The sequence below is a fragment of the Xiphophorus hellerii genome, chromosome 5 (assembly GCF_003331165.1).
Source record: "Xiphophorus hellerii strain 12219 chromosome 5, Xiphophorus_hellerii-4.1, whole genome shotgun sequence".
Classification (NCBI taxonomy): Eukaryota; Metazoa; Chordata; class Actinopteri; order Cyprinodontiformes; family Poeciliidae; genus Xiphophorus; species Xiphophorus hellerii.
This window is the reverse complement of record NC_045676.1, coordinates 2,458,651-2,479,323: the sequence shown is the minus strand read 5'-3', so window position 1 is coordinate 2,479,323 and position 20,673 is coordinate 2,458,651. Positions and strand designations below refer to the sequence as shown.

General features: G+C 38.2%; 3 protein-coding genes across 3 annotated transcripts; all 3 read left to right on the top strand.

Moving 5' to 3' along the window:
* The first annotated feature begins 219 nt into the window (after positions 1–219).
* Positions 220–8,901, top strand: dnajb14 (DnaJ heat shock protein family (Hsp40) member B14). Its single transcript, XM_032563767.1, has 8 exons — positions 220–399; positions 2,268–2,433; positions 3,368–3,513; positions 4,017–4,205; positions 4,776–4,858; positions 4,937–5,046; positions 7,941–8,113; positions 8,186–8,901. The coding sequence occupies exons 1-8, from the start codon at positions 267–269 to the stop codon at positions 8,308–8,310; spliced, it is 1,125 nt and encodes a 374-aa protein (XP_032419658.1). The 5' UTR covers positions 220–266; the 3' UTR covers positions 8,311–8,901.
* A 522-nt stretch (positions 8,902–9,423) lies between these two features.
* On the top strand, positions 9,424–13,497 carry pla2g12a (phospholipase A2, group XIIA). Its single transcript, XM_032563768.1, has 4 exons — positions 9,424–10,179; positions 11,414–11,490; positions 11,571–11,736; positions 13,023–13,497. Exons 1-4 carry the CDS (start codon positions 9,897–9,899, stop codon positions 13,139–13,141), a joined length of 645 nt encoding a protein of 214 aa, XP_032419659.1. The 5' UTR covers positions 9,424–9,896; the 3' UTR covers positions 13,142–13,497.
* Positions 13,498–14,290: 793 nt separating this feature from the next.
* Positions 14,291–20,592, top strand: LOC116719924 (caspase-6). Its single transcript, XM_032562756.1, has 8 exons — positions 14,291–14,405; positions 14,745–14,774; positions 16,400–16,442; positions 17,186–17,338; positions 17,414–17,490; positions 18,292–18,467; positions 18,544–18,694; positions 19,267–20,592. The coding sequence occupies exons 1-8, from the start codon at positions 14,387–14,389 to the stop codon at positions 19,500–19,502; spliced, it is 885 nt and encodes a 294-aa protein (XP_032418647.1). The 5' UTR covers positions 14,291–14,386; the 3' UTR covers positions 19,503–20,592.
* The last annotated feature ends 81 nt before the right edge of the window (positions 20,593–20,673 follow it).

Here is a 20,673-nt window from a genome sequence, read left to right as displayed (position 1 = left end):
TGTCGTGTATTTAAATTATTCCGATCACATGCTAAGCTTAACTCCTAAGCTTCGGTCTCGTCCCTCAAATAATGTTATCCAATAATTACGGTAGAAGTTTTAGACGGGTAGCACCGACAGATGGACAGCCATCTATCCGTGCTACGGTAGGAAAATCTGACGAGGTAGCACAGATAGTCAGAACACCGCCTCGGTTTACCTGTCAGTGATCACGTGGTTTGAGCTAATCAGCTGACTGCTGGGGGAGGAGGAAGAGGAAAAAGAAGATGGAAGGGAACAGAGACGAAGCCGAGAAATGTATCAACATCGCCACAAAAGCCCTGGAAGCAGGAGACAAAGATAAAGCCTTCAAGTTCCTCAACAAAGCGGAGAAACTGTACCCGACCGACAGAGCTAGAGGTGAGGCTAGGCTAGGTTAGCCGGGGAGGAGGCTAGCTTAGCTCCTGTCTGTATGAATCAACCTGCTGTTAGCATGTAGCTAATGTTCTCTACCGCCATTCAGGGTGAGAAAACTCTGGATGGATTAAAATGATCACAAACATCCGTTTGGGCTCCTTTACTGATAGAAAGTAACTTTTGTGATTCTGGTAAATTTAGTAACAAAGATCCCAGTTAGCCAGCTGAGCTTTTGGCCTAACCTAGCATAGCTTGTGCTCAATTTAAAGGGAAACAGGCGTTTTAAACTCTAGGTTTAATTCACTTATTAGTGAATTTAATTTATGTCATGCGGAAGAGGATTTGGGTCATAGAAAACGGAGATTCTGACCTTAATCTCAGATATAAATCTCAAAATTGACTTTTGTTCTTGTTGGGGGTGAAATATTTTTACCTATCTTTATTCTTTATTGGGAACTTTTCCCCCATAATTTCTGACTTTTGACCCCCATTAATTATGAATATTTTTTGCTAATAACCCTGACTTTTTCCTGATTAATTTCGACTTTTCTTTTCTATTAATTTTTACTTTGTCTCTGCATATTTAATTTCCCTTTGGGATCAATAAAATGTTTTTTTTAAATCGATTTGAATTTGCCTAAATTTACTTTTTTCCACTTAATTCAGATTTTTTTCAATTTTAACTTTAGAGAAACTGCCTTTTTTTCTTATTAGTTTTGACTTTTTTCTATTAATCCTGATTTTTCTTTCCTGTTAAATCTGTTTTTTCTCGCCTAAATTGTGACCCCCCCCCCTAATAATTTTTCTTTTTTCTTTATTAATTCAGATTTATATTCTCAGAATTCAGAGAAAAAGGTTTTGTTTTTCCTGTGGCTCTAATCCTCTTCAGCTCTGCTTAGTTTCACAGCAATAACCTTATTCTTATTTTTTATTTACCAATCAATCCATCAGGTCAGAGGCTAATGTCTGTTGATTTATTAAGTTGGGTTTAGATCTAATTTCACTTTCGGATACATTGGGGTCATAGTTCAGAACCAGCAGGTTTGGTAGTGGACTAGTGGTTAGCTTTAGCCAGGAAGGAGGCAAATCCTTTAATCGAATGATTGGCCCACTGAGCTTTGGTAATCCTGGACACATGGCAGGAAAACAGGCAGGCTAACACAGACTAACTTAGGCTAGCACAGGCTAACACGTCCAGGTGGGTCAAATGTCTGCATGACAGCATGTTACACTAATAATCTGTTACTGTAACATGTTGCTATGCTGTGGTTTAGGCTGTATAGACAGACTGGAAGATTTTATAGGTTTAGATGAGAGAAGAACAAAAAGAAAGTTTGAATGTTTCCATTTCCAGGAGGAATTAAAGAAAAATAAACTGTAAAATGCATCCATCCATTCATTTTGTTGCTTTGCCCCAAACTTAACGATTTGTTTCATTTTATTTTATTTACCAGTTCCTCTTTATTTTAATAAAACATTCCAGTAAAACAGAAACTGATCTGATTAATGATTGAAAGCTTGAGAAAAACATTTTGCTGTTTCTACAACTTTTTATCCCACTTTTTATCAGTGGGATAAAAAAAAGTATTTTTTATCCCACTGATAAAAAATACTTTTTATCAGTGGGATAAAAAGTATTTACACCCTTCCTGTTCTCCTGTTTTATCTTATTTTTGCATATCTGTTTAAGTGAAAGTTTGTTATTAAAGGAGAAAAAACTCAACATGTTCCTGTGTGAAAAAGTGATTTCCAGTTTTAACTTTTCCATTAAATCTGTATCAATATTTCATAATTTTGAAGCTCTGCGCCTCGCTGAATGCTTCGTTCCATTTTATTTCACCCGTATTTCTCCTGTTTCTGGTTTTCTCCAGCTCTGTTGGAAGCGTTAACGAGGAATGGGAGCTCGGCGGGTAACGGCGCGTTTCGCCGGCGGCCCAAAGATTGCTCGGAAACGTCGCAGGCGGGAGGACAGAGTCAGGAACCGGCGGGAGGCGACTCCAAAATCTTCACAGACGAGCAGGTGGAGGGAGTCCGCAGGTGAGAGTGGAGGATCAGCGCAGAAACACTTTCAATATGAACCTTGACCCCGCCTGTGTGTTGTGTGTGTGTGTAGCCGTTGCCATGGGAACCAGTTTATCTTTGGCTCTTCCCGTGAGGCGGCGCTGAGAGACGCTAACGGTGGAAACCAGGCGACTGAAACGAACATTAAAAAAACAGTGATAGATGGTTTATACATGTTTCATTATATAATCTGAAGTTTATTCTGTAAAGTTCTGCTGGAAGATTTAATAAATCTGTTTTAAGAAGAAAAAACAAAACGGCGCTTAAGCTCCTGAAGCATCTCCTGATTCAGTTTCAGGAACCATCAGTTACCTGGATCCTGATTTTATAAAACTCAAAACTCTTTATCTGGGAAAAAGCATCTAAAAATAAATCAGATTATCCACAGACCTCTGGTGGAAACACAGAACGGCCGATCCTGAACTCAACTTTCTCCTGAGTCTTCAACATCAACAAGATGAGTCGAGATTATTTAGACGAAAACTTAATATGAAAATAAAGTTAAAATAATACAAAAATAGAGTGCAAAAAATACAACAAAATCAAAATATTACGAAAATAAAGTAAAAATAATATGAAAATGAAGCCAAAATAATATGAAACCAGCCATTACAATGAAGTCATAATAACTTGAGAATAAAGTCATATGGCAAAGTAAAAATAATACAAAAATAAAGTCATTATCTGAATAAAGTCGTAGTAAAGCAAGAGTACAGATAGTGTTGGTGTAGTTTGTTGTTTTTCTGTTTTTTTTCTGTGTTTGTGAGGACCACCAGCGGTTCTCTGCTGTAGCACATGAACCTGTTTTCAGAAAATAACCGATCAAGGCAGAGAAACATCTGAGTTCTACAGATGATCAGAGGTTTAAACCTGACGTTTGGGTCTTTCTCTCCATGTTTCTGTCCTGCAGAATAAAGAGTTGTAAGGATTATTACGAAGTTCTGGGTGTGAACAAAGAAGCCGGAGACGACGACCTGAAGAAGGCGTACAGGAAACTCGCTCTCAAGTTTCACCCAGACAAAAACCACGCACCGGGAGCAACGGAGGCCTTTAAAAGTAACTCACTGCGCACTGAAGAAACTGTTTGTTTTCTACATGCAGATCAGCTTTTGTCTACTTTAATACACATTATTATAATGTTTAGTCGGAAAATTAGAGCAAAATTATGCATTTTTAATTCAACATTTTACTGATAAATGGATTAATAATAAAATTGTAAAGTGAAATTAAAAATAGATTTATAAACACATTTTATGTGTTTATTTCTGTTACGTTTTTGTCATTAGGACTTGGAGGCAATAAAAACCCCAAATTCTGATTCTGAGAAAACTAGAATGTTACATCAGGCCAATAAAAATATTATTTTTAACATGAAAATGTTATTATAGGGACAATTGTTGAGATTTAGCCAAGTGGAAAGTTAAGTGGAAGGATGAACTGAACACCTGACCTTCATTTCACAACTGATAGAAGAATGAATCTGTTATTTTTTCTTCTTGGTGACCAGGTAGTGTCATTACCTCTAACCTGCTGGGTATTTGTTGCTTTCTTCCCTTCAGAGATTGGAAATGCGTATGCGGTTCTGAGCAATCCGGCGAAGCGGCGGCAGTACGACGTTACGGGCGGGGAGGAGCCCAGCAGCCCGAGCCAATCCCATGGCGGCGGCTTCGACTTCCACCGGGGCTTCGAGGCCGACGTCACGCCTGAAGACCTCTTCAACATGTTCTTCGGCGGCGGCTTCCCCTCCTGTAAGACAACAGTCCATGAACGCACCGTTAGTCTCATTGTTGCTACAGAAACACAATTCACCAACATTAACCTCTTAATGCCTGAATTTATAGTAAGTTTTCCAAAAAGCATTTTTTTAATTGAACATTAATTTGAACATTGCACCCACCATTAATTTTAATTTAGGTTTGATGCTAATTAGATCCACTGGGCATTTAAGGAATGAAACGGTCTTTTCAATCTTAGTGTGTTGATTATTTTAATCAATGATGCTTTTGTTCAAACAAGACTTTGAAACTGAGTTTCAAATTTAAGCAACCAGTGTTTGTTTTTAATTAATTATTCATACTAATACAGATAAATACCACAAATATCTCTTGCTGCACAGTCTGATGAGCTCCCAGTCCAGATATTGCATCAGCCCAGATTTCCATATCGATGCATCCCTGATAATTACCAATGTAGAAACAAATCTTTTGTTTCCCTCATGATTTTTGTCAGGATGGTTGTTAGATATTTTATGAGAGCCGCTGTTGTCTGGACAACATGGCGGCAGGTTTCTGACCCCAGCTGTGATGTTCTGTCTGCAGCCAGCTCTCACACGTTCACCAACAGCAGGACGAGTTACAGCCATCACAACGACCGCCAGGAGCGGACCGAGGAGCGAGGAGACGTACGCCGATTCATTTCAGATTGGTTTCTGTCTCGGAATCGCCTCCATCTTACAGATGTCATCTCTGTTTCTCTGCAGGGCGGCTTCTCGATGTTCATCCAGCTGATGCCCATCGTGGTTCTGATTTTAGTCTCGATTCTGAGCCAGATGATGGTTTCCCCTCCGCCGTACAGCCTCTACTCCAGACCGTACGTCTGCACACAGCTGGGTTTCTAATCCAACTTTTAAAATGTCACAGAAAAGAACATGGAATGTTTCTGTCTATTGGGAGCGAACCAATTAGGCTAAAAAGTGTAATTTCATCAGATGCTACGCATGGCTGTAATAAACAGGAACTAAACTAGTACAGAGGCGGGGAGCGGGTCATATGGACTTAGTTTCATTACAATATTTTGTGCCACTATGGAGATAATGATAAAAGTGATAAGAAGTGAAACACAAATGCTCCCGTCATGAAAACAAATTTTGCTGGACAATAAACTGTTCCAGACTTTTTGCAATAAACAATAATATTGTTGTTGTTTATTTCAATTCGACAAAGTTGAGTTGAAATAATCATTTTGTATATTTTTCATTTAAAATATTTTGTATATGTATTTATGAAATTATTTATTTTGTACGTTCCAGTAAAATAGAATTTTGAGAAATTATATCTTATAAATAACATATTTATATATAGAAATATACATATAGAAATTATATTATTATTAGTAGTATCATTGTTATTATTATTGGTTTTTTTTAGAAAAAGCACACAGATGAGTTGGCATAATACTGATAATTTAATTTACAGAATTTTATGCTTATATCTATTTTTTTTATATACACCGTGTTCCAAATTATTATGCAAGTGATATTTTCTCAGATTTTCTTAAATGGTCAATGCAAATGATGGTCAGTATAATTTTCAAATCAAAATTAAATTAAATTTTACTGAACAGTATTTTTTTCAAAAATAAAAAACTCAAAATTCACTGTTCCAAATTATTATGCACAGCAGATTTTCTAAACATTTTATGGATTATAAAGAACTGCAAACGGTCATTCTTTGAATGTGCAGCATTAAGTGGTCACATGTACTAAAATCAAAAGCTATTTCAGTCAAAAACATCTAAACAGGCCCAGTTACATGTTAACTTTGGACCTTCTTTGATATCACAGCACAATTCTTGATCCATTGAACTTGTGAGTTTGTGGAAAGTTTCTGCTTGAATTTCTTTGCTGGATGTCAGAAAACCTTCCCAGAGCTGCTGGTTGATATGAACTGGATTCAGATCTTCTGCTTGAGGAAACTCCAAAGGTTCTCAATAGGGTTGAGGTCAGAGGTCAGAGGAGGATGGTGACCACACCATGAGTTTCTCCCCTTTTATGCCCATAGCAGCCAATGGACCTTACCAGAGGGGCCGCTTTTCATTGGCTGATGCCCATTCTACGTGGTCACGTGCGTGGCCGTCTCACAAACACACTTAGCTTCCCGTTAGCTAAGTACAGCATAAAGGCAGAACTTTATACAACTTCTACACCTTGAAGCCTGTCTGCTACACAGTCTTTGAGGTCAAAGTTCAGATCTACCATAACTGACTGACACCTGCTGGCCTCAGGTTTGCAACCAGCTTGTGACTGAGAAACCAGTAACCTCCTCCCAGATGATGACATGAACTTGTTAGTTCCTCTGTCCATTTAGTAGCTGATATATTGGGAAAATCCGGTAGAAATGATGCACTAATCGAGTCATGTTTACATAGAAACAACGCGCCGCGAGGCTTTGCTTGTGAGACTTGCGGTCACGTGGGTCGGTTGTGGGCGGAGCTTGGTAAGGTCAATGACACAGTGGTATTCCTTGCGGCATGAAATGGTGGATTGTCATGCATGAAGATGATTTTGCTACTGAAGGTTCGGCTCTTCTTTTTGAACCATGACAGAAAGTGATCAGTCAGAAAGTCCATATACTTTGCTGAGGTCATTTTCAGACCTTCAGGGACTCTGAAGGGGCCGACCAATGATTCTCTCCCCATGATTTCAGCCCACAGCATTACGCCACCTCCTCCTTGCTGACGTCACAGCCGTGTTGGGCTGTGACCAATCCACTACTGCGTCCATCTGGACCATCCAGGGTCGCACATCAGTCATCAGTGAACAAGTCTGTTTGAAAATTAATCTTCATGTCCGGCTGGGCCCACTGTGACCGGTTCTGCTTGTGAGCTCTGGTTAGGGGCCCAATAGTAGGTTCATGCGCCACAAGCCTCTGGAGGATCCTCCACCTTGAGGTTCCAGAGGAACCAGCAGCTTCAAATAACTGTTTGCTGCTTTGTAAGGACATTTTAACAGCTGCTCTCTTAATCCCATGAATGTGTCTAACAGAAACCTTCCTCATTCTACCTTTATCTGTACAAACCATCTTTATTCTGAATCAGTCACAAATCTCTTCACAGAACCATAACGCTTCACTTTTCGTTAAATATCTCATGTTTTCATACGTCACTACACTATCTGATGATTTCCATCAGCAGAGATTCTTTCTCTTTCCCATATTGCTTGGAACCTGTGGCCTGCTTAATAATGTGGAACATCCTTCTTAAGTAGATTTCCTTTAATTGAGCTCAGCAGACAAACTAATCAACCAGATCTCTAAAATTAATTATAGTGATTCAAAGAGCCCTGACACACAATACCATCTATAAATTTAATAGCACAACAAAAAATGGAATCTTTATGACACTTAAATCCAATTTGCATAATAATTTGGAAAAAGGTGTATAAATAGAAATGGATGGAATTTGATACAATGTGAAACCTTTAAAATTGTTTTAAGTAAATGTTAGATTTGACGTCATCTTTTCCTATTGTCACATATTTTAAACAAAATTTGCAAACCGTTTCAATAGAAAAATTGGTTTCTGAATTCAATCGTGACCCTAAAAGTCAGAATCGACTCGCTGGACTCTTGACAGATTTGCGTCTCTATTGTCTGCTTTAAATAAAAAGGGTTTGTACATACATCTAAACATATCTTAGGGTTTTAATTCATGTCATTCAATAAGTTAAACTAAATATTTTTGTGTTGTCCTCCGTCTTGTTCCAGGTCGACGGGTCAGACCGTGAAGAGGCAGACAGACAACTTGCGTGTCGATTATTACGTCACTCGGGATTTCAAATCGGAGTTTAAAGGCTCGGCTCTGCAGCAAATAGAGAAAAACGTAGAAGAAGACTACGTGACGAACGTCAGGAACACCTGCTGGAAGGAGAGACAGACGAGTCAGTAACCGACGCTTTGTCCTTTAATGTCTCCTTCGTTCTCGCCGTCTTAACACTGTTTTTCTCCTGCAGAAACGGACCTGCTTTACGCGGCGAAGGTCTACAGAGACGACCGCATGCGGAAGAAGGCGGAGCTTATGACGATGGAGAACTGCAAGGAGCTGGACAGACTAAACAACCTGTTCCGAGGCGGATGAGATTGTAGAAAATGTGAATATATGAATAGATGTATAAGTTTGTTTTTTTTAAACAGAGAGGCTTTACGATAGGAGCAAAAGATTATTAAATTATTTAAGGTTAAAAAGCGTCTTATTGTTTGCGAACGGCTCTTCCTCCTCCTCATTCCAGCCTGATCCCAGGAATCGCCTTGTTGCATCGTAACGAACTGGTCTGCACACCGACCAATACTTAGACCAGACTTATTTTTATTGAGCCAGAAGGACCCGGACGCCTGGCTGTAGATTTAACGGTGAGATTTCGGCATCGTTTCTGAGATGTTCTTCACTGACATCCATGTCATGAAGGAGCAACAGAGTCTGGATGTTTTTTTTTGTTTTGTTTTTTTGTGGAGAAAATTTATTATTTGGATTTTCTTCTGCAAAATTGAATTCAGGTTGAAAGTGGAAATCAGCGCACATCAACATCTTCATCCATTAATGGTTGTACACTTTCATTTTTGAATGTTTAAAAGTTTTGGCACATATTTAAGTAACTCTAGAAGAAACTAATTTTCTCTGCAGTGCTGGCCTGATCATTTAAATAAAGTCAAACTGGTACTGTAGTCTGGATTTACAGTGTTCTCTGCTTCTATATCTGTGTGGATTTTCCTGGAGTTTGATAAGCAGGGATAGTTTTTTTCTGCAAATGATTGGATTCCTCGAGGTTAATAAGGATACTAAGAAGCATTTTTTATAAAGCTATGTTTATCATTGGGACTAAAGTCAAATTTCTCAAAAGCTAAAACCGAGTGTGAATGTTCAATGTGACATCCATCCAGCAGGGGGTGCTGTAGCACACTTTTTACACAAAATTTTACCTGGAATATTTTAAATTTTGCAGGTGGAGGAAGCTGAGAGGAAATGTTTTGATTAAATATATTAAAGTCATAAATCTGCATTTTAAAGCTAACGCTTCTTTTCCTCATCTTTAGCATTAAGTTATTTGGATTAGAGTTCTGGGATGGATGGGAAGTCTTAATTTCTCCTTTTCTCAGAATTATTTTTTTCTCTCAGATTTCTAGCGTTAATCTGAAAATTTTGACTTTTTATAATGATTTCTAACCTATTTTTTCTCAGAATTCAGACTTTTTTTCTTTCTTTTTTTTCTCAAACTTGCCTTTAGTTCTGACTAATTTCAGAACTCAGTGTCTTTAGACTTCTGGCTTTAATCTCAGAATTTTGACTTTTTAATAATTTTAATTCTGACTAAATTCATATTTTTTCTTTTTAATTTGTGTCTTTATTCTCAGAATTCCGACTTGTTTTCCTCGGATTTCTGCGATATAAACTCTAAACCCCTAATAATCATCTTCTATACTTTGATGGTTAAACGTCAGGATTTTTGCGCCGCTGTGAACTGTGGGTAATGTAGTTCATTAATAACTAGTAACAACCGCTTTTAGACACCTTTACTGTTAAAAACGTTACTCTGATTCAAGACGGATCCTCTGTGACGATTCCCAAAAGTGACGACATTGTTTGTCCAGGATCACGTGACATTGGAAACCCGGAAGTAATGTTACAACTGATAATTGTCTGATCGCTGGTATGTTTTTAGCTAAAACATGTCAGACATGACATGTCATGACAGCGGGAGGTCTGGCAGAACTTCAGCTGGCATGATGGGTCCAGGTGCGCTGCTGTCCGTCCCGGTTCTGCTGCTCGGTCTGCTCTGCTGCGGGCTTTTCTCAGATGTTTCTGCCTGTGAGGAAGAACCGGAGACCCCGGACTGGAGGATGACTCTGAGAACCATCCGGAACGGGATTCACAAGATCGACACGTACCTGAACGTAGCGCTGGACCTGTTCGGCGGGGATGACGGACTCTGTCGGTACTCATGCAGCGATGGTGAGTCTGAGGACTTCACCGCCATTTTTCTTTGGTTTAATGCCAGTTACCACTGTTTTGTTTAAAAGAGTTCAAAACACATAAAATAATGAGGGAGCTGAAACCTGGATGTCGGGTGACATCAACAAAGTTTGGTTTGGTCCAAAGCAACAATTTCTGCAAACCAAAAAACAACTTGAGACTGTTTGCAGAAAGCAATACTTTTGTTTCCCCCGATATAGTATGATAGAAAATCTAATCTCCCAAACTCTCCCAGTATTTTCCTGTTCGCCAAGTTTCTGCTTCCCTCGGATGTTTGAAAACCCAACTCAACGCTTTGTGCGTTGCTAGAAAACAAAATGAGTCCAACACCTTTCAGTCTTTGCGGCTCTTGGAATCATTTTGTGTGAATCTGGACATTATTTTTATTAATGTAAACATCTGAGATGTTTTTTTTTCTATAATTATGATTTAAAGCCATTGTAAAAAAAAAAGAGTAAATTTCTGCCAGGAAACTCAGAATCTTTTATATTAATCTAAGACATTTTGTAGAAGAAACGTGGAAATTTCTGAGCTGCAAAAAACAAAAATTGGCGAGAAAAAAACTTTAATTTTTTAGATTAATCCCAGAAATGTTCTAGATAAAACAAGGACATTTCTAAGCTTCAAAAGTAAAAATTTAGAGAAAAAAACCTCAGAAATGTTGAGATTAATCTGAGAAAAAATGGAAATCTTCAACTTCTGAAACTCAGATATTTCTTTCTAGAAAATTTCTGAGCTTAATCTCAAAATTTCAGATTTTTTTTGTCAGAAATGTATTCCTTTTTTTCTCCATAATGACCATTTTACAATGCAGTATTTTTTGGATCTAAAATAAGTTTTACTTTACTTTCCCTTTAAAATATTGCAATGTCTGATTTATTTTTGAAAATGTGGATAAAAAAATTTATAATAAAATTATTTAGCAGTTTTAATTGGGGGAAGATTATGCCCATCTCTTGAATATTTTCAAATTACCAAAAAGATGTGGACACCTCGGGGTTAAAGACAGAAAACAGTAAAAGAATTTTGTAGATCAAAGGTGTCAGTCAGGACAAGGGAACAAAAAAAATCCACATTATTCTTTACCATGGCATCGTAAAGACAGTGATTAGGATTTGAAGAAATTCTATCAGTAAGTAAGAGAAATATTGACAAGTGAATTTATTCCAGTGTCTCATCTCAGCGCAGCAGCTTTCCTCCTTCTGTCTGTCAGGATTCAAGCCGATGCCTCGTCCCGGCTACAGGCACCCTCCACCCAACGGATGCGGCTCCCCGCTTTTTGGATTTCATGTAATCTGCTTCAGTTTTGGTAAATACGCTTTGTTTTCCTGTGAGTCCAGCAAACCCAGTGACCGTCCTGTCGTTTCCAGTTCGACCTGGGAATCCCGTCCATGACCAAATGCTGCAACCAGCACGACCGCTGCTACGACTCCTGCGGCCGCCTGAAGCACGACTGCGACGATCAGTTCCAGGACTGCCTGGAGACCATCTGCAGGAACGTGCAAAGGACTCTGGGATTGGCCCAGACGGTCCAGGGTAAGAGGTCGGCCTGGAGGCCGCCTTCTGCCGCCATCAGAAAACCTAAAGCTCCCGTTTGTAACATTTATAAAAATGTGTTTGCTTTTGTTTTTACATATGTGTTAAAACAGTTACCATCTTGTGACAGGTGATGATACAGATAATCTGTGAAAACATTGATTTCTTCCACCTGCTCCTTGAAGACATGCACCGCTCACTCCAAGTGAAGCAGAGCCAGGAGGCGGGTCTTATTGCTGTCAATCACCCTCATGTACTTACTGCAAAATGTCCTAATGGTGAAGAAACAACTTAGTTACAGGAAAATTATTTATGAGCTGTCCTTGCTAACTAGCCTTAGCATTCATAACAGGATCTGCTGTGGGTGATTGTCAGCGCTAAGACCCGCCTCCTGGCTCTGATTTGTTGTTTCTGGTTAGCACTGAGAGAAGGCACAGATTATTTGTTTCATTACTTGTTTTATGACATGGTGATAGTTTCAACAAATATGTTAAAATAAAAAAAGATTAATTTTTAAAATAAAAGTTACATACTGCAGCTTTAAATGTGAACATTTTTTTCTTGCAAATTTATGACTTTTCCAGTTTTCTGGTGGAGATTTACATCTCTGTCATGTTATTTTTTTCTTATTTACAATGACCATTTTATAATATATAATTATATATAATATAATTTTTAATCATTTTGTGGTAAAAAGTTTAGTTAATATCACACAATTAAGGGGCATGTTTTTTTTAAATCACATCTTTTTTTTATTCTAATAAATTTTTTTTCTTGAAAACTTCAGATAATCCAGTGTTTTTGTGATCATGTCAAAAGAAAACTGGATTTTTTTTTTTAGATTTTTGCTGTGAATGTTTTAACATAAATCAAGTCACTTTAACTTAATAGCAGGAGTGACTCAAACAAAACTATTTATTTATTTATTGTATTTTATTCCATCGTGCAGCTATAATAACATTTGTAGAAACTTTATAATAAATTTTCAAACTTATTTATTTCTTGTTGCCATAGGAGGTAAAACTGAAAGCTGCAGGTTAAAGTTTTGACACATTGTGTCCACTAGATGGAGCCAAAGCTTTATTTTAAATGTCATCAGGCTCTTATGAGCTGAAATTCAAATCTAACCCTCATTATTTAAGGTTTTACTCCTGAGCAGCCAGATGTTCTTTTGTTGTTAAAAAATATTTCAAACTATTCAAGGAAGTATTTATATATTTAATACACTTATCCTGAATGTTTTGCTGATCTTCCTGCTTGTTTTTCTGCTCTTCAACCCTTCGCAGCGTGCGAGTCTGCAGTCAAGCTCCTCTTTGACGCCGTCATGCACCTGGGCTGCAAGCCGTACCTGGACAGCCAGCGGGAGGCCTGCGTGTGCCAGTACGAGGTGAAGAAGGAGCTCTGACGGCGCTGCAGACAAACAGACTCTGAAATCCGGACGCCGGATAAATAAACTTTTCTGAAAACATGTAGATTTTTCTCAGGGATGTAGCCTCTTTGGCTAAAATGAAACACTGCAATGCAAAGTGAATGTAACATAAACAATTTTTCTTGTAGGTGGTAGCTAATATTTGTCCCTTTGCGATCCACTATTTATATATGTATTGTTGTAAATCCACAGGTTTCTGTGACAAAATGGAAACTGGTTTCATTCATGTTTTGACTGGACACAACATTTTAACAAACAGTAAAAAGGGTTTTACAGAGTTCAAAGGTCAGCAATAAAGCACACAACAATGTTCTGCAACATCTTATAACAAACGGTGTCGCTTTTTATTCTGGATTATTCTCACATGATGCTAATCTCAACGTTCTTGTAATCCCTGTGAACTTATCCTAGGGTCAATGCTCAAATTAATTAGAAACACTAATTATGATACTAAATAAGTTTATTCTTATTCTGTCCCCCACTAATGATAGGTGGGGGACAGAATAAGACATTTAAGGCAAAAGAAATACTTTTTTCAGATTTTTTTTCCCCTTTATTTTGAACAAAACAATAGCAAATGAACAGAAAATCAAAGATTAATCAGGAAAAACATATAGAAATCAGCCAAAGGCTCATTTAACATATTAAATAATTAAATATTGTCCTGTTTTTGTGTTTCATTCTTTTTTGTTTTGTGCTTCCGTGGAAAACAAAAAAATCAATGACCCTGTCCCACCGTTGGGTAAATAAAATGAAAAGGGCATGGCTATTAAAATATAAAAACTTTTGCATTCCACCAAATATTTTATATATTAAGTTTCCAAATTAAAAAAAAAACTTGCTGTATTGCTGGCCAAATATATTGCATTCTTGGTCTCACAAAATCAGTTAAATTGCCACAATTTGGCCCCTGAACCACGCTTTGGACACCCCTGCTTTAACTGAGTGGACATATGGAGTGACGTGTAAAATGAACTGATTACAATCTTCAAGCTCCTGCGAGCTGATAGATTCATAACATCCGTAAAACGCCTTGTTCGATTTCGCCAGTCGTTTCCGTAAACTTGTTCCTTTTTAATTCAAGACAACCAATCGTTCTCTCCGGTTTCAATTTCCAGCCAATCACATCGCGGGGGCGGGACTAAGTGTCAGCTAGTTTTGCTGGTTGTTTTAAGGAAGCAGCTTTCAATTTTCCACTCCGAGCCAAGACGAAGAGTCAACATGTCAGGTGACATTGCAGGTAAAAAGAACAACTTTATTACATGTTTATGTTTTAAATCTGAAACTATCTAAAAAAAACTCAACAGTTAAAGTCACAAGAACAACTGAACTGAACTGCGATACATTTTCGCTTCTAATCTGTTCCCAGATGTTTACTGTGTTTCACGTTTCAGTTCATCTCAGCATGTTATAAAACTCCAGAGTCATAGAAATAGCTATTTTTTTCAGCATTATTATTATTATTATTTTATTTTTTAATGCTTTTTTTTCCTTCTCAGTGGGTGTCGTATTGCAGCTTGTTAAACAGGTTTAGGAATGTAAATCATTTTTCTGAGGTTTGTTTCTCCTTCCTCTCCAGGAAGCGCGTCCACAGCCACTGACAGTGTGGGTGAGTAACCACTACATGAATGATCTTCTTTAAAAATAAAAGCAAAACTAAAACATCACATCAATTCACTTTTATTAAACTTGGCTGATTTTTTATTACTATAATAAAAACTTTTTATTATTATAAAAATGATTACATATTAGTGCATTTCACAGATTATGAAGTATTTTATCAGACTTTCAGAAGAGTTTTTATGGTGCCGAAATCATTTATGACCAAACTAAATGGATATTTTAACATACCAACAACACATACTGCAGAAAACTGCACCTATTTATTAAAGCAGTTTTCTGTTTTTACTTTTTCTCACGTTGAGCTAAATCTGTGCAGCCATGCAGATCACTTTCATCTTTAACTCACTGAAAATGAAATGCTAGTCCAGTAAATCCTGATTCTGCGTACTCTGTGGTTTAAGTACCTCTGTTTATTGCAACATAGGAAAAACCAAGCACCTGAATGTTTAGCTGTAATAAATGCTGATGAAGTCACCAGCCTGCAGCAGGAGACGTGCAAAAACATGCATGAGTGTGAAAACACAGCTGCTTTCTGTTTGACATCATGCTGCTTTCCACTACAGATGTGTGCAAATCTTTGTCGATTTTGTGTTGATGTCGCAAAAACACAGTTTCACATTTGCAGTGTGTTGATTAAATAACAAATGAATAAATTTTTATAAGGCTGAAAAACCACATCATAGTGCAAAAACGTTCATCAATAAATATATTTGTTTTGTTTTTTTTAATAATTGATTGATTGAATTCAAAAATACTTTATTTATCCAAAGGGAAAATAAATGTTGTAACTAATATCATCCAAGTTTCTTCAGAGTTGTAGATCCTGATGGCTGTAGGCAGGAAAGATCTCCTGTAGCAGTCTGTATTACAGCAGATCTGAAGAAGCCTCTGACTGAAGACGCTTAAACTTTGATTAGAAGATTCACTGGAAACTTTATAACAATAATAATAATAATAATAATAATACATATATTTGAAGCTGCCTTTCAAATTACTGAAAGAGAAAAACAAGAACAGTAAAATAGAAACTAAAATAATAAAGGGTATGAATAGAATCGATCGCAATAATAAATGATAAGATTAAAAAAAAATTCTTCCTAAACCAATAAAGTCAGGACTGTTTGCAGTTAATAATAATAATAATAATAATAATAAAGTTGTTGGCAGTATTTGGGCCACTGTAGATAAAAAGAAAAGCAAATTTTCACCAAAAACTCACAAATTCTAGAACAATTTGTCCTGTTTAAAAGTTGGATGTTGTCTGTTTTCTTACCTCTGAGATTATAAAGTCGGATGTTTGTGATTGAGCCAAGCAGCCGACCTCGTAGAAACGGGAACGACTGGAGGAAAGAAGAATAATCTAGACATTTTGGGTAGTTTTGGCCAAAATGACTCCTGCATCATTTCATTATTTAGTTTCTTTCATGTATAATGAGCTGAATAATCCCAGCGACAGATTAAAGACTCGCTGTGGATCTGCAGCGTTTTCCCAGCACAGACTGGGAGGCCAGTCAGCAGGGTGTGACTGGAGTCGAGTCGACTTTTCTTTCTTTTCTTTTTTCTTTTGCATTTTGAGTGTTATTGATTTAGAAATGTCTTTTCGTTCTGCAGCGTCTACAGAGAGTTTAACGGAGACGGATGGTTTCTTCAGAAGGTAATAACTTTTTATTCTGTGTTTCTACCACCTGCAGATTAACAACATTCAATTAACGATTATTTTAGTGATCAATTTATTCTATTGATTATTCTGACAGTAAGTTTTAAAGAAATTGGCTGATTTTTTATTTAACCACTTCAGATTATTTTATACAACACTAGAAATGCATAAAAATACAAACAAAGAATTCAAGATGTGGAAAGCTCAGGCCTTTCTGCTGACCTCAGCATGAATACAGTGAAAGGCTGATCTGTTATTCTGATGAAGCAATTAATGATTAAGGAGCTGAAGGCGTTTAAGAGGTTTTTATTTTTATTTTTTTTACATAATTTAAAGCGGGTAAAGCTAAAACTGCCTCTAGAGGAGTTCTGTGTAGTTCCATGGAGTATTAGAGAAAATAATAAATAAAATAGTGATAAGAATATTTAATTATGAGAATAAATTTGTAGTATTATGAGAATGTGATGATGTTGCCACTTCATCATATGACTTTATTTCTGTACAACTTTATTCTCGTGATCTTGACTTTTATTTCTTGACTTTTTTTAATAATGCAAAAGCTACATATTGTTTTGGCTTAATTACTGCCCTGAGTGTGTTATTATTTTAGAAAATGGCCTTATTTTTAGTCGGCATATCCAGTTAATGATTAATTGATTACTATATTAGTTGACGATTATTTCAATAGTCATCATTTTCAGTCTGATTAATCGTTCATGTGCTGATGTTTCTTTGTGCAGCAGCCCCGTCGTTTTGGATCCTGCGGAGGAATACGGGATGACCAGAAAGCGGCGAGGCGTCGCTCTCATCTTCAACCAGGAGCGTTTCTTCTGGCGCCTGGGCCTGAACACCAGAAACGGGACGAACGCCGACCGCCACAACTTAGAGAGGAGGTTTGTTTTCCTGAAGCAGGAAGAACCGGCCGCTCAGGCGCAGCAGCTTTATCTGAGCTCATTCTGTCTCTCCAGACTGCTGGAGCTGAACTTTGATGTCAGGAGTTATGACGACTACAAACTGGTGGACGTCCTGGAAAAAATCCATGAAGGTACTGGAGCCTTCTGTCTATCAGAATATATAGTTTATTTCCTTGTTTTAAATATAAAAGTATTTAAAGCTGCAGTAGCTTTTATTAAAAATGTTTATTTTTTATGTTTTTGTTGATGAGACACATAATCTGTGAAAAAAATCAAACTCCTCTGCCTTCTCCAGTTCTCCCAGTTCTAACTGGAAACAACCAATCAGAACCAGGAGGCTGTGATTGGTTGGTTTTGGTCGGAAGTGGTCCGGCGTTTCTTCAGGTCAGAGAGAAGGCAGAGGAGAGCGACCTGTTCTGATGAACTTTCATGACATGGTGACGCTTTTAACGAATTCTTTTATAAAAGTTACTGCAGCTTTAAGGATGTTTTCACCCCTGATGGTCCGTAAGACCTGATTCGATTGGACACCAAAGTTGCAACATTTGTTACATTTTCAGCTGGTACAGTTTGATTTCACCAAGTGAAACGATCCAAACTAAATAAAAAACCTGTTCCCCTCCTCGCCTGTTGGGGCGCTGCAGCAATAACCACATGCCCTGCGCTGTAGTCCACTTCCTGCTTTTGGACCGAGTCCGGTCCACTTGGTGCTCACATACAGAACTATATGTGAGCCAGGGGTTTGTAGGCAGATCAAACGACTATTTCTAATTGTTTGGTCTGCCTTTCTAGACAAATGGACCGGAGTTTGATTAAAGTGGACTAAACTGGGCTGGTGTGAATGCACCCTAATTGCTGGACAAAGGAAGGAGTATTCTCTTGATGTGAAATGATCTTTAGGTGCTGATCAAACCTTCATTTTGTTCCTCCAGCTGCCGAAGACGATCACTCAGACGCCGACTGCTTCCTGCTCGCCTTCCTTAGCCACGGCGAGAACGATCACGTCTACGCATACGACGGCAAGATCAGCATCCAGGACATCACCGCCATGTTCAAAGGAGACAAGTGCCAGAGCCTCGTCGGAAAACCCAAGATCTTTGTTGTGCAGGTAGAAACATGGCAGTGAAACCTTTGGGTTTAGGAAACAGCAGGAGGTCTGAACATGAATGTTTCCATGTGTGAAGGCTTGCCGTGGGGAACAGCATGACGTTCCCGTGACGCCCTGCGACGCCGTGGACAACGACGTGAAGACAAATGAGACGGTGGTGGACGCCTGCGCCATCCACACCCTCCCTGCCGGCGCCGATTTCATCATGTGTTACTCTGTTGCTGAAGGTGAGCCGTCCGCGTTATCTTCAGAAAACTTTCCATTTCCGGCGCCGGTGATGGCGGCGCAAGCTCAGTCCAACTGCAGCCCGCCATGTTGTTCAGAAATGTTCAAAGTTGACAAAAGAGTTTTAAATATGACAAGGTAGTTGTGTTTTGTTGGAAGAAATTATTGACAACACTTTGTCTTTAAAAAGGCAAATGCAGATAAATATTTAAAATAAAAATATTTTTTTGGCACTTCAGTTAAATCCTTATTAAGTAATGAGCCAGTGGACCTTAAAAGAAGCCAAGTAATGTAAAATAAACTAAAAGAAATGTTGCCTAAAATGGACAATGATAAGTCAAAGTGTAACTAACCCCCCTGTGAAAGCATAAGCCCCGCCCCCTAAACAAATGTAGAAAAATCCAACAAAGTGGGCGGAGCCAAAAGGCACTGAGGGGCGTGGTCAGGTCAAAAGTAGCACTGTTGCTTTCTTACAGTTGAATGTTATTGTTTACATTAGGAAATTTTGCTCCTGCGCACAGCGCTGGAGGGCAGAAAGACGATTCCTTTACTCGCCTCCCGCTTTGGTTTTCAGGTTACTACTCCCACAGGGAGACCATCAACGGCTCGTGGTACATCCAGGATCTGTGTGAGTTACTCCAGATGTACGGCAGCTCGCTGGAGTTCACGCAGCTGCTCACGCTGGTCAACAGAATGGTCTCGATGCGCCGAGTCGGGAACTGCAATGACCGCAGCGCAATTGGCAAAAAACAGGTACCGTGCTTCGCTTCGATGCTCACCAAGAAGCTCTACTTCCGGCCGAAGAAGTGATCAACGGTTCGATTGGTTGGTTTAAATCTCAGCTGGTACGGCTGATCCACTCCACAAAGATGAGAAAAAGATCTAGTTGTTTTGTTTCTTTTTATATGTTGAAAACATTCCTGGCAGATAATTTGCACAGAGAAGCCTTCTGCTCATAAATCACTGTATCTGATAAAGTTGAACCTATCAGGAAGTTTTTAATCTTAGTCTTTAAATTTTTTTGTAATTGATCTTGTTTGGTGAGTAGCAGCATAACATTCAGAAATGATTCAGGGGTTTTCTAGTCTCAGGTATTTCCTCAGAGGCACCATTGATCCTACTGGACCCATCATGCAAAATTCACTTTTTGCACATTTTTATACGACCATTTGGGTTTCTACTGCTTCTAAAAACAGCCAAAGCCTAAAAACACTCAGTCAGTTTTGGCAATAAATTGATGTTTTTTGTGAATGTAACGTCTCAAATTAGCAGGCACTGCCCGTCACCTAGCAACCCCAGCAGAATTCCGCCCATTACCTAGCAACCTGAGCCGAGCTCCAGTACATTTGATCAGCTGGTTTTACCGCTGTATGCGCTGTACAATGGCTGCTGAAAAAGGCAAGCGTTTTGTTGTTGACTTACCATCCAGAAACCACTTGGTGCATTCTTGTTGGATGTGCATCAGGCTCTACTTCTGCTTTTCAAAGGTGTGCAGTTATGTAATTTTGCATCCGTTTGCAGCCATTTTCTCATGTGAGTGTAAACGTTGAGTTGGGGGGCGTGGCCAACAGCAGCTTGTTTGGATTTAAAGTAATGACCCCCTAAAACAGCCCAAATTAAAATACAATGTCCTTATCTAAGAATGATTTTGTGCAAAACATGTTTTGTATAGGCCATAAGTCTACCCTAACGTGTTCAAGGAAGCATAATAGGTCATCTTTAAAGCTCACTGCTTAAAGACAATAAAGGGAATCCATGTTGTGCTGTTGTCTTTTCCAGTTCTTGGTTCATCTTTCAATGCAGATTTGCACTCAAACTGTCAACAAACGCTAATATGAAAACCTGAAAATGTTTCTGTTTCTTAAAGCTGTACAAGGGAATTAAATCACTTTGAACTGTCTTATCATGTATTTCTTTGTTTATGAGCTGTGAAAAAATAAAAACATTTTTATCACTATAAAAATGTTTTGTAATTTATTCT